Below are 17,155 nucleotides of genomic sequence, written 5' to 3'. Positions count from 1 at the left end.
CCCTCCCCTGCCCTTCCTTTACTTCTGACCCCATCTCCTTCAGCCCCAGGGGAGATGACCTTTCAGGGAGAGCAAAGTGGTGAAGGGGAGGAAGTGGAGTGGTCTAGCTTGAGCCACTCTGCTCCCAGTGGTGAGACAGGAAGTTCCCAGAAGATTCAACTCTCCTGGGCTCCAAGGCAGCCACTAGTAGAAGAGGAAGGAAAGGAGAGGAGAAAGGATCAGAATGAGAATATTAGAAGAGAGGAAGGAAGAAGAGGAGACACAGAGGCCAGAGGAGAGAGGAAAGGCAGAAGCAGGGGTGACCTGTGTGTGTGGGTTTTATTCTGCCCTGCATGACATCATCATGGCCTGGGGACGACCTTACAGATGACCTTTCGGTTGGAAAAAAGTTTTTCAAAGGCTTCTATTCTTGCAGACCTTTTAAAAGACAATGCCCATTACCAAGCTACTTTTTAAAAATTTATTTATTTTAAGAGAGATACTGTGTGCTCATGGGAGCGAATGGGGGAAGGGGAGAAAGGGAGAGAGAGAATCCCAAGCAGGCTTTGTGCTGTCAGCCCAATGTGGGGCTCAAACTCATGAAGCATGAGATCATGACCTGAGCCGAAATCAAGAGTCCCGATGCTTAATTGACTGAGCCACCCAGGCGCCCTACAAAGCTACTTTAGAAGAAATGAAGACTTCATCATTAAATTACTATGCTGAGAAGAGTCCATCCTTTTGTAAAGATGGTCTCTGTACCAAAATATATTTTAAATGCATTTTTGCTAAAGTAATAAAGTGGCCGAACCATGAGAACAAGGGCAAACTACAAAGAAAATTCAAGGTGGAAGGAGGCAGTACATGAAAAGATAGGACTGTATCATAGAGGCTCTCCTAGGTCAAGTTAAGAGGCTTAAACTTTATTCTCTCCTTAAAGAGAGCTGATACAGATTTGGGCACACTTGTTGCATGATTAGGCTGGCACTTAATGTGGTTATTCTGTGTAGAGGAGAAGAGACTATATGCAGGGAGACCAGGCAAAAGATGAGGAGTGGCTACTCCAGGCAGTGGTAGTATAGAAAGGAGGAGAAAAGTCCAAAACTATACAAGGGGTAAAATCAGTAGAATAGGGTCACTGATGGGGAGATGGGTGAGGAAGAAGTTCACAACAACTCTCAGGTTTCTGGTGTGAGCAACTAGCTAATTAATGGTAGTATCTTGAACTGAGGTCATGCATATGAGGGGCAGGAGAGGGGCAGTTTTGATGAGGTGGATGATGAGTTCAGTTTAGTCTCATGTGCTTGTGGAACAACCAAAAGGACAAAACCAGTCTGGGGAGATTTAGTTTGAGACACAGCAGCTTATAGATGGCAATTCAAATGAAGCCAGTACCTACAGTCACCCAGGGAGGGCTCATAGGGGCAAGAGGGTGGTGGGCCAAGAGTGGAACCTGCAGAACATGGCCATAAGAGATAATCAGAGGAGGAGGATGGATCTACAAAGAAGACCTAGAGGGACTAGTGGGAGGGATGCAGCGAGAACCAGAGAGACTAGCATCATAAGTCAAGGGAGTAGAGTTACATGAAGAAATGAGTGGTCAACTGTGTTCCAGGAAGTGAGGAATAAAAACTGTCCACTGAATTGGGAATAGAAAAGTCATTCTCACATGCTACAGCCATTCAAATGTAGAGGTAGAATGATTGCAATTGACTTCAGTTTCAGTGTGTTAGGAAGTTGGGCAAGATCTCCTCTATGGGTCTGGTTCAGTTTAGAATTACAGATTTTTAAGGGGTGGCTCAGTTGATTGAGTGTCCAACTCTTGATTTCACCTCAGGTCATGATCCCAGAAGTGCCACATCAGGCTATGTGCTGAGCGTGGAGCCTGCTTAGGATCCATTCTCTCTCTCTTTCCCTCTCACCCTCTCTCCCCCTGTCCCTCTGTCCCTCTCTTCATCTCTCTCTCTCTCTCCTCCTCTATCTTTCCTTCTCTCCCTCTTTCCCTCTCTACCTCTCTCCCTCAGCCCTCTCCCCAGTTTACACTATCTCTTTCTCTCTTTAAAGTAAAAAAAATACTTCAGAAGTATAGATTTTTAGAAGTCCGTTTCTATCATGTTTCCTCTAATCTGCTGTAAAAGTGGATTATTCTACATTCCTTTGTACAATACAACTTTTAACTTAATTTTGTTGATTTTATCTTTTTAGAAATTTTACAAGCTTGCATGCCACTGAAGCAACCATAGAACCTAAAAGCAATTTCTCTTAATGTCAGAGCCAGACCCCAGAACTTTAAGTTGCCCTTGAGTGCGTGTTTTGTCCACCTGCTGTCCAGTGTATCTGATAGGGTTTGTCTTGAACTGGACAATACCTTCTGAAGGAAGACAGCTAGATCATCTCTGTTATTGAACAGTGTTTTTAGAAAACCCAGGGTTCTAACATTGATAGTAATATCAGAACTAATTGGAATCTCTTTTAAGATTTTGTGTGATTGAAATGCATATCATTGGAACAGTGAGAAATTTTAGTTAAAATCATATGCTTTCAGAAGAAAAGGGAAACAGATGAGATTAGATTACATAAAAGCAGGACTTCTTTGGAGTGTGTTCTTGTACCACTGAGTCACTGTTTGGAGGCTTGGTATATAGGAAAAGACTTCATATTTGGAGCATTAAATTATTTTTTTAGTGAGAAATCAAATCTTTATGAGCATTATCCTGTGTTAATTCTTTCTGGTTGTGAGAAGGAAAACAACAGTTAAAATGACTTCAATTCAGGTCAAAGTTCCTGACCTGAAATTGTAGAATGAATGCAAAATTGTCCAAACAGAATGATGACACAATACTTAACGAACATCCAAAGTACAAGTATTGTAATTGACCTCTGGACAGGCATGGTCTTATTTGGAAGTCTGTAGAAAGGGTGAGGTTTGTTTACCATACTTGAGTACACAGACAGAACTGTGACCTGACTTGGTCTCTGAGCCTACGAGAGCTATATTTCTCCAATGATTTGCAGTTACCTGTAAATAAGCATGCTTCTACGCTGAGATCACCTGTACTCAGTATATTTTTGCATCCATGTCGTAGGTCACCTGTATTCAGTATATTTATGCATACATGCTTATGCATACATGACCTGCCCTAGTACCCACCTCTTTGTATCCCAGTGTATGCCATGTATGTCTTTATAAGAATCGAGTAGCTTTGTCTTTAAAGTTATCCCTCAGAAAAGAAGGAATTGCCTTACATTTGTGTCTTTACAATGTTTTCCATAATATATTGCCTACTCAATTTTTTATTCTATCATTATTTTAAATTATTTAAAAATAGGTAGCACACATGCACAGGGTGAAAGTTCAAAAGGTATGAGGGCATTCAGTTAAAAGATAAGACTTCCAGAGCGCTTTGGTGGCTCAGTTGGTTGAGTGTCCAATTTTGATTTTGGCTCAGGTCATGATCTCATGGTCATGGGATTGAGCCCTGCATTAGACTCTGCACTGATGATGTGGAGCCTGCTTGGGATTTTCTGTCTCCCTCTCTCTCTGCTCCTCCCCAACGCACACACATGTGCATGCTCTCTCTCAAAATAAATATTTTTTTTAAGAAAGCTACGACTTCCTGCCATCAGTATCTCCCAGTTACCCAGTTCCTATCTTGAAAGACAACCAATATTACACACACACACACACACACACAAACACACACTTAGAGCACAATATTCAATTAGCTATGCACTTTTCTTTTTTTTGATTTAACAGTGCATTTTAGAGATAGTTTATATTTATTTGGAACAAAAAAGCAAGAGATATTAACCTAAAAAAATCAGTACAGTTTTAGGTATTAATAGGACATCATCTGACAATGTCAGTAATGGCAAAAAAAGAGAGAAAAAAGAAGTTGAAAGATTCAAGATTTCATGTGTGTTTAAATATCACTTTAGGAAGCAGTCCAATTCTGATTACAGCAATATGGTGGATTTGGTGTCTAGAACAAGCTAAAATTTCTGGATAAAATATTTACAAACATCTTTGCAAACACATCTCAGCAGGAAGAAGAATAAGAGAAAATCTTGAAGTCCGGCCATAATTGGAAAACACAAATTTGCTTGGGACTCTGTAGATACTAGAAGACCTAGAACTTGTGTTTTAATGGGCCTGCATAGGCTCAGGAAACAAAGCCAGTGGCCCATGATAGGTGGAAGGTTGAATCAGGGAACCTTAAATGGAGCTGCAAACCTAAAAAAATGATACTTTCAGTGAGTCAGTTGAAAAAAATCCCAATCCTCAATGAGCTTTGGTAGGGGTGCTTTCCTATCTCATTGAGACCTTAACCCTAGGTAAAACGGGTGGGGTTGGGGATGGGGGGACCTGTTTTCCTTTGAGAATTCAATCACAGGTACATTCTTAGGTAGATTTGGTATCAGAATCCACATCACTTGTTTGTACTGAAACAGACCAAGAGAAATTTATTATGAAGTGGCACTGTGTTACAGTACCCCCAGGTGACTGGCAGCCACAAATGCAAACCTCTGGAGACATAACTTTAAGCCCCGCTCTAAAGAATTCCCACAGATACAGATCCAAGGCATATGAACTCCTAGTCAAAAATCCTGAAAAATAAAAATAAATAAGTCACCAAAATCTAGAGGAATCACCTTCTGAAGGTGCTTTGGGGAGGTGGGCCCCCTTTGAGGAGGCCCACAAAGACTACAATTACTGCATTTATCATATAAAGAATGTTGAAGTAAAAACGTTAATATATTTTAAAGAAATAGAATCAAAAGTATTATTCATGAATTAAAAAAATTACCTAGAAGGTTTGACAAAGAAAGAGAATTTCTATACAAAAATATATATAATAATTTAAATTTAAAACTCAATGAATGAATTGAACAGCAGATAAGACAGTAACTGGAAGATAGATCTGAAGGAGTTACCTAGAATGCAGATGGATGGGCAAAGAATTGGGAAATATATGAAAGATTTGGAGACATAGAGAAAGGAGTAAGAAGTCTAACATGCATCTAATCAGAGTTCCAGGAAGAAAGGATAGAAGAATGGGAGAAAAATAGCATTTGAAGCAAATGACATAGACATTTCATTCAGAGGTAACAAGAAAGTTTGGTATCCATATGAAAAGATGATGGACCACATTAATCAGGGAAATCCAAATTATAACCAACATAAGATATTTCACACCCACAAAACTGGAAAAATTTGAAGAGTCTACAGTATTGTTTAAGTGAAAATGCAAAGCAGTAGGAACTCTACTAAACAACATACAAAAGTGTACATTGGTACACTTTGTTACCTGGAAAATTCTGTTGAAAGCAGGGACTATGAATGTGGAATAAATCAGCAAAATTAAGTTCATTCATTCATTCATTCATTCAATAAATATTTACTGAGTGCTCATATTAAGGAATTATATTAGAATTTAAAAAGAAAATCAGTTCTTGTCCAAAGGAGCTTCGGATCTAGCGGGTCAAAGATCACACAAAGAAAAATAAAAGTATAGTTATAAAAGAAAGATGCATGTGTGAGCTCATAAATGGGAATTAGCTGTTAGATCTGGAAGGCTTTCCTGAGGAAGTGTTGACTGAGATGAGCCAACATAGTGTTGAGGTGGAAAAGTTTTACTTTATAAGCTTCTTCTAGCTGGTCTGGGAATTAAATTGTCATGAGACAGATTAACAGGAGAAAATCAAACAAAAGTTTAATTACAGGATACTGCCTATATACATGGGAGAGATCCAGAAAAAAATGAGTAACTCATTGAAATGGCAAAGCCAAAGACAAGAGATGATATTGGGGGTGGTGGGTCAGTTATGGGAGGTTACCGAGGAAAGCACAGTAAACAAGGATAAGGTTATTTTGTAGATTTAAATCATTGTCTTCTCTGGTAAGTTTCTAGATTTACAGTCATCCCCCTCTTTCTGGTACAGCAAGGGAAATATGCTTACAAATAGAGATTTTTCTTATACACATAAATGTCTCTTACCAAAGGGTAATTTCTACTGGGTTTTCAGAGCTTCTCTATGGTTTCTTAAAATAATAAGCCTAAAAGAAGCAACATGCCAAAGAGGCATATCTTGAGGTGGCAAAATTTGCTCCCCTATAAAAATAGGGGATAAGAGATAAGTGGAAGAATGTGATAGTCCTGCTGATAGAGCAAACAATATGTGCAAATTCCCTGATGTTGAAGACAGTACTTAGTTATAGGACTGAAAAAAGGCCCTCATAGCTAGAACAAAGAGAGTGAAAGAGAATATGATAGGAGGAGAGTGGTAGTAGTCGCAATCAGACCCGCTGGGACTGGAGAAGTAGACAGACCAGACAAGGAAGGAAGGACTTCCCTAGCCAAGGGAAGGATTTGGGCTTTTATTTATTTTTCATTTAGTTTTAATGTTTTAATTATTTTTGAGACAGAGACAGAGTGTGAGTGGGGGAGGGACTGAGAGAGAAGGAGACACAGAATCTAAAGCAGGCTCTAAGCTCTGAGTTGTCAGCACAGAGCCCAATGTGGGGCCTGAACTCAGAGCCTTTGAGATCATGACCTGAGCTGAAGCCAGCCACTTAACCAACTGAGCCACCCAAGCGCCCCTGGGCTTTTGTACTAGGGTGTTTTTGGAAGTTTCTGACATGTTTTCAAGTAGGAGACTGAAATGATCAGTGAAATGAAGGGGAAAAAAATTAAAAGACCATCAATTAATTATAAATCTAAAAATTTCATGAGGAAATGCAGTTCAGGTCTTTGTAGCCACACTTCTCTGCTCACTTATGTGTGACTGTGCCAAGAATGGCCCCATTCCCAGTTCCCAACAGCTGCCTAATCTATGCTCTTGGGCTGCAAGCTCAGCTCTGCCTCTGACAGGACAACCGGGATGGTCCCCCTGATTTGTAAATCCTCCCTCTACTTCCTCAACAAAGGCACACAAGATTTAGGCCTAGCTGATGATTCACTAGATGATGCAAGACGCATAACTGAATACATTTTACTGCTTTGCAGCCAGAGTAAATGATTTCTCCATTGTTGAGAGTAAAAACCAATTTGTCAGTAAATGAAGCAGATATGATTCGAAGGAAGCAGAAGGACACTGAGAAGTACAACTCATTGTGCCATTTCTGTTCGTGACTGCATTCATTGCAAAACAGTAACTATGGAGGCCACATTCCCATTCTGAAGTTTATACTACAGCAAACTATTCCAGATTTTCTGTATCTTTGGCCCTTTATAGCTCAAAGTCCTTTCATTTTAACAACTTTATTGAGGTATAATTGATGCACCATAAATAATATTATGCATACATAATGCAGTTATAAATAACATAATAATTATTATAATTATAAATAATAACTGGTATACCCTAAATTCATGTGCTCATGAAGTATACAGTTTGTTTTGAGACGTGTACACCCATAAAACCATCACCACAATCAAGATAGTAACATACCATCAACCCCCAAATTTCTTTCTGACTTTCCCCACACTGATCTGCCCCTTCTCCACTCCAAACAACTCAAGTTTAAATTTAATCATTATTTTAATCAAAATTCCAATGAACTTGTATGATAGATTGGAATACAATCTCTTTCTAATCAGCTATCCAATTCCCTGGAATTCATGAAGGTCACTCTTTAGAATCAAACCTGTTTATTTCCTCAGGAGATTTAAGTCTTCAGGAATAATTTAATTTTTCTAAAAATCCCATGAGTTAAGGGTACAGCTAGGAAGGAAAAATAGTAGTCCCAGTTTGTGCAGTTAATTCCACCAATATTAATGTCTGCATCCCTCCTTCAGATCCCATTTGTGATGAAGAGAAAGGAATGGTTTCTACAGGTGGCACTGCTGTTCAGAGCATTGAACTTGTCCTCCCACCCCATGCAAACCATCATGGAAATACATTTGGTGGCCAAATTATGGCTTGGATGGAGAGTCTGGCTACTATTTCTGCAAGGTTCTTGGTTTTGACTTTTGGTGTGTGATGTTGTGTCCAGTGGGGAGAGATCAGAAAGGGTCTGAGTCCTGGTTATTGAGCTAGGAGAGAAGGAGAGGAGCGTGTTGCCATTTATTAAAATGAGAAAATAAGTCATTTATCTGTTTACCTTAGGATTAATCTGTCCTTTTTTTTTCATTTTTTAAGTTTATTTATTTTGAGAGAGAGAGAGAGAGAGAGAGAGAGAGAGAGAGAGAGAGAGACAGAGCATGAGCAAAGAATGGGCAGAGAGAGGGAGGGAGAGAGAGAGAGAGAATGAAAGAGAGGGAATCCCAAGCGGGCTCTGCATGTGGAGCTGGGTGTGGGGCTCCAACTCAACAAACCAGGAGATTATGACCTGAGCTGAAACCAAGAGTCGGCCACTTAACCTGCTGAGCCAATCAGGTGCTCCTAATCTGCCCTTTTGTTTAAAGGTGAATGTTTATGTTCTTGGCTCAAAAATAAAAATGAAATGACAGCTCTAGTACTTTATTCTGAATTGTAAATGTTGATCTTGTAACGCTGCAGCTTCTTGTAATGATAGTTATGACATGGTGGATGCAGAATAGAAATGGAAGACGACCTTTACACTTAAAAATACTCAAATTGCAAACTTTTTAAAAGACACTTTACAATTTGGTCTGACCTTTGAAGGTGCTGGTTAGAATCATTATGGCCAAAGGATTAACTGAAAAATAAGATAACAAAGAGAGGAACTTGAAAGAATACTTTTAAGTACTCCTCAGTTTCAAAAAAGGTATTTTATTATTAATGGAACCATGTAGGCAGTTGAGCAGTTTTAAGGAACACTGTGTATTCAGAACATGCATTTGAACAGGAATTGCCCTACTGACAATCTTGTAACCATGGAACATTGTTAAGATTTTATTTTCCCAAAATGAAAAGAATTTTATGATGAGTATGTCTATAATTATGACCATAGTTAGAAACCTGTAGTAATCCTTCCTATAAATTATGCGCAAATAAGAGAGCTTGTTTTTAAAATGAGATTGTCGTTCTCAATGGCAATAAAGAATTTGAACCTGTTCTTTTTTAAGGCTTACAATATAATTAACTGTGGCAGAATCTGTTCACATAGTGTTGGCACAATTCCTTTGAGTAATTGAATGACTACCGTGGGGATATAAAATGTAGAAAATTACCAAAGTAACTTTCTGAGATTAAATATACTTTACAAAATTTCAAAATTTCACACACACACACAAAATTGTAAAATGTGTACCTTGTAGCCTTTCAGGCTTTGTGTAGCAATCTAGGTAATTTTCCAATAGAAAAAAAATGAGTCTTTTGATATGTGAGTGAATTCAGTTGAAGCTAAGAAACTGGTGTGAATAGCACTAGTTGGTAGTTCCTTCACTGTGCTCCCCTCCAACCTGAGAGTTACAACTTCCTGTGATTGTGGCCATGAGCTGTCAGGATGAATAGAACCCTCAAATGAGGACAGAAGACCTTGGTTTGTTTTTCAGAGGGACTGAGATAGGGAACAAAACAAGAGCATGACTGTCACCACAAGAGCAGAAGCACCAAGCATCTCAGTAAAGACCCTCCAGCTCGGGGACATAGTATTTCCCAAAATGTTTGCAGGGATTGTACAGACCCACTCTCAACTTATGTAATGTACTTATTTCATTCTTACAAGAGTTAAAAGATGTTTATTTAGAAAACACACTGAGGGGCTCCTGGGTAGCTCAGTCAGTTAAGCGTCCAACTTCGACTCAGGTCGTGAACTCAGGGCTTGTGAGTTCAAGCTCCGAGTCGGGCTCTGTGCTGACAGCTCAGAGCCTGGAGCCTACTTCAGATTCTCTCTCTCTCCGTCTCTCTCTGTTCCTCTTCTGCTCTCTCTCTCTCTCTCTCAAAATGTAAACAATTAAAAAACATTTTAAAAAAAAGAAGTATTTGTCCGTTCCATTTGTTACGCAAATTAGCAGTTCATGAAAATACTTTGAAGAGTGACCTCTTTCTCCTCTCTCTCTTCCCTTTGTTTCATCAGCCGCCTCTGTAGGGCACACCCCCTTCTAAAGTCCGTGGACATGTTTAAGTTTCGAGGACCATCTGCTGTTGGAGATCGTCTTGTTTTCAATGCCATTGTCAACAATACATTTCAGACCTGGTAAAGCATTTTTAGTGCTCTTAGCCTGCTGTGGACAAATTCAAACTTGCAAATGAATAAATTTTCTTATTTCAGAGTAGAGGTAAGTGTAGGGACTACTTTAAAATAACCAAGTTCCTTCTAATTTTTTTTTTTTAACTTCACTCATCTTCAACATCTATAGACAACTCATTTTAACTCTGTTTTCTTCTTGGAGCCTCTTTGCACTTAGTAAATTGTGATGGGTTGGTTTTTGTCTCATAATAAGGGTGACTCCCAGTTAACCCAGTACCATCTTGGTGTGTACCTGTCATAATTATTACTCTTTTTTTCACTCTCAGAAGAGTCCCAGTGACTTTATGGTCAGCTGACTCCTAATGAACCTGTTATTTATCACCATGAAGCCCGAACCACTTCCCAGTTATTTTTTTCTTGATACACAATGAAAAGATTTAATTGCCTTAAGTCTTTTAAAATGTGAAAAAGAGTATGTTTCCTATCCAATTTTAGTGTTTGATGCTTTTAAATATGGAACTGTTAGGTTTAGGGGAGAAAGCTTGACTTTGGCACTATCAACTCCCCCATTCCCCATTATCAAAATATGTTCATGAAGGTATAGAAAGTCCTTCCTAACTGGCCTTTTTCCCACTTGGTGGGAAAGTGAAGTGGGAGTTCTCCCAGGGGCTTCTGCATCAGATTCATCACTCTGATGAAATGGATTTTAACAGTTGCATACATTTGCGATGACAAAAAGAAAAGCCCAGAACCCTCATTCTTTTCCTCCCTCAGAAGCGGTGATGGCTGCGTGGGCAGAGGAGGCCTGGCAGGCTCTGGTTCTCTGCCCACAGCTCTGTGTCGCCCTCTGCAGTGTTGAAGTGGGAGTGCGCGTGGAAGCCTTTGACTGTCAGGAGTGGTCTAAGGGCCAAGGCCGTCACATCAACAGTGCTTTTCTCATTTATAATGCTGTCAATGATAAGGAAGAAATGGTCACATTTCCCAGAATCAAACCCATATCAAAGGTCAGTTATCAGCACGTGAGTTCATTAATCAGACCACTTATTCTGGGGGAAGTGGTGGGTTGCAGAGCTCTACCCAGAATCTCCCCACACCAGCAACAACTTCCAAGGCTATTCCTCTTTAGATTTTTTTTCTTTTTTACATTACAAAGTAAAATGGACTTTTTCTCCCCCTGCCCACCCCCGATCACTCTCATCATTTGTTAGAATGATAGAGGCCCTAGAGACCTCACTTCTGTTCCGCTATGTGCTGCTGTGGGAAGAACATCATCTTCCGTGTCCTATTTCTGACTCTCTTCTCCCACTTCTTTACTCCAGCTCTCCATGGTTCTCTACATGCAATGGAACTGTATCTTCTCCCTATCTGAGAGGGGCCTTGCTGCCCACCCTCACCTTTTCTAAAAACTGTATAGTGAGATAGATGTATAATTCTGATAACAGAAATGATAAGTCACCACTTTAAAAAAGGGAAAAAAAAACAGGCTGCAAAGGTTGTCTTTATCCATGCACTTGCCCTTTGTGGGTGTTGAGTATAGTTCACACAGAGACACCATGTGTGTTCCAACTAGCCCCTTCAACTGAATTCAGAGAGAGACACTTAAGGATTGTACCATTAAATTAGAAATGTATTGATTTTAATTTGTTTTTTATTAAAGGATGATTTTAGACGGTATCGTGGAGCTATTGCACGCAAGAGAATTCGCCTAGGCAGGTAAGGGATGTGGGCATAAGGATTTGAGGCTATGTTCTCTTATCTAACAAATTATACAGCAAAGGGCCCCTCTCTAGGTGTCTGTTCCCACATAATGTAACATGAGACAGTCTGATATTTTCTGACTTGGAGGCTAACTGTGACAGATTTTTTTTTCTTGATTGTTCCACTAGTAAAAGTAGCTTTTAAAACTGCTGATTTCAGTTCAAGAAAGTGTCATGGTGACTGTTGTGTGCCAAATGCAGGGAAGAAAACTTTATTATTATAACATTATTATAACATGTTAAGTAACATTTTAATTTTTTTCCAGAAAATATGTTACTTCCCACAAAGAAGAAGTGCCAGTTTGTGTACAATGGGACATAAGCAACCAGGTAACCGTTTTATGATTTGGAGCTTTTCGTGTAAAAAGGGAAAAGGGTATCATTATAAACATGAAAGTTCCCATGTTTAACTGCTTCAGGTTGTGCCTATACAAGTTAGATGAAAAGGTAAATTATATCAACCAATCATCTCAAAATAAAACCAAACTATTAGTAAGTGGTTACCAACTAGTAGTTTCTGTGCCCTGTCTGAATTACATGTACAGTTTCCAAACTACAGACTCAGAATGATCTGCCATCAAATGCATTCAAGCAGCATGACACTGAGATACGGTGTCTCTCCATAATTTGTGCTGAAAAGACATGCCTTCCGGCTTGCATTTTTATAACACAACAACAAAGTATTAGTCATTTTAAAGTTTTTGACCATAAATTATAAAAGGAGATCCAAGTTTACTGATTACATGTTGATTATAAGTCATACTGAAAGGTTATGTTGTCTTTGCTCAGGACACCAATTAAAATGATACTAATTTGCTAAGCATGCAGGCCTCATTTTATTTTGTCTGAATTCTGAATTAAGTGTTTGAGACAAATTATGTTACCGACAGCTTGGTTCTGAGCTTAGCATTATCACTTTGGCTCTAACAGTTCCCGTTTTCTAAGCAGAAACTGTTTGATCACATATCTGTGGACCGAACTCTCAGCTTTTACGATATTTGTGTTTTAGGTATCCCTGAGTAATGCCAATGTGGAGGCTCTCAAAAATCTGGCAGCCAAGAGTGGCTGGGAGGTTACCAGTGCTGTGGAAAAGGTAGGAGGCATCCAGGTCTATGTACAACCTGCTGTCCATCACAAATGAAAGTTGTCATGCTGCTGGTGGTGGTTCTGCTTCTACTGCTGCTTTTAAGAAGGTAAAAAGTCTTTCTGGGAAGCTATTTCTAAGAGGCAGGTATCTTTCCAGGGCTGAATCTACTGCTCCGTGCCGGTTGATTTGTGGTCCTCCAGGCTGCCCCACACATTCCTGCCTCTGAACTTAGTTGTCATATTCCACTCCTCTCTCTTTCTCCTCTCCATCTGCCTCAGTCCAACCTGGTCTTCAAGACCAGGACAAATGCTTTCTGCACAAAGCCAATTCCTATCATCCTGACTGAAGGAACTTCCCTGGAGGAACCCCCTTAGCAATTACTTTTTCAAAATTAATTTGTCAATCAATTATGCCCTGTCTTGTGACAGTGCTTCCACTGCTTTGTTGAATTGATGTTGATGTCTTACATAGTAATTTAACTTTTTACACATGGCCTTTTTCCCTAACAAGATTATGAACTTTTGAAGAAAGAAGCCTTGTCTTGACTTCTTTGTGTCTCTCTTAGCACCTTTTATACTATTTTGCAGGTCATCAAATTTAAGTAAACATATATAATTTGGATTCTAATTTTATCTCATTTCAGAAGTGGTTAGGAGACCCTTTGAAGCTGATGCCCACAACTAGACTAGACTGTAAGGTCTCTGTGGGCATTTAGCTCACCGCTGTAGATGGTCCCAGAACATAGCAGTGCCAGGCACTCAGGACGGGCTCAGTAATGCCAGTTCTTTGTGCTCATATTTCAGTGTGTACTGTTGTTCAGCATCAGTGAAGCAGCAGCACCTACCAGAGGGGTGACCATATTCCTGGTTGTCCATCATAATTGGTGATTGTTCCATCATCATCTGATGTCTTGTCATAAATATTGATAATGCCTCAGTGCCCAGTTTGGGCAATAAATTATATGGTCACTTACCCTAAAATTGAAGGAAACTGAGATGCTACTTTACTGATTGTTTTCACCTTGACCTTTTGTCAGTGTTTTGTTCTGGTTTGTTGGCTTTTAGTGTGTTTTTATCTTTTCTTCTGTATCCTATCAGGGTCTCTCTTACCCTGTTTGGATCCAGTTAGGTTTCCATGTATACCAAATTCAGTGATGCAGAAACACAGGTTAAACGTAATAAAATGATCTTCTTCTCTTTATCCCACATAAAAGATGCTTTAAGGCTTTGTTTTCTTTTACTAACATGCAGTCTGTTTCTTGCATCATTGCTGGCATCTAAGCAGTGTTGGAAAGGGCAGACTTGTGTCTGGAATGAAGGAAGAGCGCACATTTTGTGAAATCATATAATATATAAAAACTTGAGTTCTTTGGGAGTTTGGGGCCAGAAATAAATCTAAAGTAATAAATGGTGTATTGGCTCATATCTAAGGAGAGCCACCAATAATTAATTCTTAATTTTTGTGTGGATACTTTAGAAGATATTATATAATTAAAGCAACATTGTTATGTCATTTCTGTTGAATTTGAAGCCCTCCAATTCTTTAGATTGTATTTATGATAAAAATTTGATTTTTTTTTCCTTTCTGAGTTACCCTCCTCTTCTCTCCTACTTTTTAAAGTGCTTGTATCCTTTTAATTTTAAAATACAGCTCTCTTACTTTTTTCTGTCACCTTTTAGTTGAATAATTCTTCCAATTATGTGTTAGGAGTCATATTTATTTCAGGGCTTAAAGTCTGTACTTATTTTTGATACAAATTAGTTAAATGGAAAAAGTAAGATTTTTGATATCTGTAATTGGGCAGTACTTATTCTTTAACTCATATTTCATTTTTATGTATGATCGTGGAATTAATCATAGTATAGTAATACAAGGAGCAAAATGTGTACTCTCACCTGAAAGGAGCTTGTAGTTGCAGTCTATTTGGGTAACATCACACATACACATGGAACAGCTGAAGAGTAACTTTAAGGTGGTTTATAAACAAGTGAGAGATTATAATATTTAAATCATAAAGGTCAGCTCTTAGGCACTTCAACAAAGTAAAGCAAGACAGTTATTTACAGAGGACTTTGGAGAGGGGGTGATTCTTTTCTCCTTGAAGATGGTGTAAGTAGATTGCTGGAGGGTGAAAGGGGCTCTCTAGGCAATGAGGAGTATGATTCCAGTCATCGTGGTAGAAATCAGCATGGGTAGGAGACTGACCTGACTGGAGTAGCCTTTTATTTAGGGGGCAGCTGAGAGTGTACTGGAAAGGCTGTGATGAAAGCCAGAATGGCAAGGACTACTTGGCAACCTTTACGCTGAACAAAGCCAAGTACAGGAAACAGACCAGAGGAGCTATTCTGACTGAATCTGGGGAGAGTCTGGGTCTCACAGCTCCCCCTGACCAGTTCTCCTCCCCTTCGCCCCTGGGGGTTCCCAGGGAAGGTCAGGTCACTTCCTCTCACCACAGAGGCCTCTGTAAAAACCAGTTTTGTTCTCCTTTCCACAATGTTGTCTCCATAGCATATTGGTCAACAGATAGTATAAAATTCTAAAATTATACTCTTTCCTCTTGTGCTGTTTGTATAAGATATCCAAATCCATTAAGCGGAATCTTATTAGAATGAAAAAGCAATATCATTATAAAATGTTAGCAATTTTGAGCTTATTTACTTTCAGCTTTGTTTCATAGAATAAAATTCGCCGGACGTCAAGTGATAAAATGTTTGAGTTGGTTCCAGATGGAATTTAACCTGTACTCTTCTGAGCATGAAAGAGAACATGTTTTCTTGAAGAGTTGGTCTTAGAGAATTTTTTCACTAAGCAGAAGTTGGCTTTTCTAAAATACTAGGGTTTAAAGAGATCAACACCAACAGCTGCCTTTACTCGTCTGCTCTGTCTACATCAGTGTCATGGGTTCCCACAGCACAGCAGTGAGCAGGACTTCCTGCTCCCTTCATCTTCTGGGAGAAGGATCAAAATATCATTCCCTCATCTGATAATGTACTCAGCACTGGATAAGCGTAGCAAGCTGTGTGAGGCAGTTTCATGGTGGCTATTCAGCTTGGTGTTTGCCTTGGCTCCAGGATAGAAAGCAGCAGTATGTGTCTGTGACTTGGGGAGCAGCTTCCTGAAAAAGTACTGTGATCATTTCCTAGGGCTCCTGTAACAGTACCACAGAATGGGTGGCCTAAACAACAGAAATGTATTGCCTCGCAGTTATGGAAGCTGGAAGTTTGAGTTCAAGGTGCTGGCAGGATTAATTCCTTCTGAAGTGAGAAAGAATCTGTGCCTCTCTTGTAGCTTCTGGTGGTTTGCTGGCAATCTTTGGTGTTCCTTGGCTTGTAAATGTGTCACCTGATTTCTGCCTTCATCTTCATATGGCGTTCTCCCAGTGTTCACGTCTGCATCCAAAATTCCCCTTTTTATAAGAACATCAGTCATTATTGGATTAGGGGCCATCCTACTGCAGTATAACCTCATCTTAACTAATTATATCTGCAATGACCCTGTTGCCAAATAAGGTCACATTCTAAAGTACTGGGAGAATTTTAACATATGAATTTGAGGAGACACAATTCAACCCTTGGCAAGTGCTTAGCCCAATATTACATCCTTTTCCATACTGCTTCCATCAGTGTAGACTATGGCTGCCCCAAAGTCTGATTCTGACAGAAGGTGAGGAACTTACCCTGGCCACCTACCCTTGCCCCCTCTGAGACTATAGAACCCAGAAACCTGGCTTAGAGCCACATGGCCACCAAGTTTTGATAAGATAACTTCCTTCTGGATTTACACCAGGGAACCTCCTTTTACTTCCTCTGTATGGGGAGCGAAGTTAGGCATGGCCATTTTGGGGTGAGTCTCAGCCCCCCACTGGAACTGCATTCATGGCTTTCTGTTTCACGTGTCTATGGCCCAGGCCATGTCCTCCTCTGTGGGCTTGATTTAAAGATGGTCTTTGCACAAAGGTTAACTAACTGGAGAGTTAACATGTGTAAACAAATTGATACTCCCTTTCTTTCTAATCTGCTTTTAGTCTGTTTCTTACTTCTTCATTCTCTTGAAGATATTTATGTTTAAATAAAGGTTTTCTCCCTCACAGCCTGACTTGTCCATCTGCTTGATTCTTGCAGTGAAGTCTTAACCCTCTGTTTGTTTGTCTTCTCACAGCTTGTTGCCATGGGGATGATTATAAGATGGCACATTTCAACACCAACTTCAAAGCACCCTGAAAGAGATGGAGAA

The 17,155-nt window shown here is 39.6% G+C and overlaps 1 protein-coding gene across 7 annotated transcripts in view; it reads left to right on the top strand.

The window, feature by feature from the left end:
• Nucleotides 1-17,155, top strand: part of ACOT12 (acyl-CoA thioesterase 12) — a 53,765-nt gene that overhangs the window by 26,336 nt on the left and 10,274 nt on the right. For all 7 annotated transcript variants that reach the window (XM_027039044.2, XM_027039057.2, XM_027039051.2 and 4 more), the window contains 6 exons: nt 7,779-7,935; nt 9,965-10,084; nt 10,932-11,082; nt 11,736-11,791; nt 12,102-12,165; nt 12,845-12,928. In XM_027039044.2, the coding sequence (XP_026894845.1) occupies nt 7,779-7,935; nt 9,965-10,084; nt 10,932-11,082; nt 11,736-11,791; nt 12,102-12,165; nt 12,845-12,928 (632 nt within the window). The remainder of the gene's footprint in view (nt 1-7,778; nt 7,936-9,964; nt 10,085-10,931; nt 11,083-11,735; nt 11,792-12,101; nt 12,166-12,844; nt 12,929-17,155) is intronic.

Source organism: Acinonyx jubatus, chromosome A1, assembly GCF_027475565.1.
Source record: "Acinonyx jubatus isolate Ajub_Pintada_27869175 chromosome A1, VMU_Ajub_asm_v1.0, whole genome shotgun sequence".
Classification (NCBI taxonomy): domain Eukaryota; kingdom Metazoa; phylum Chordata; class Mammalia; order Carnivora; family Felidae; genus Acinonyx; species Acinonyx jubatus.
Note: the sequence above shows the minus strand (reverse complement) of the source record. Positions and strands in the feature narration are given on the sequence as shown.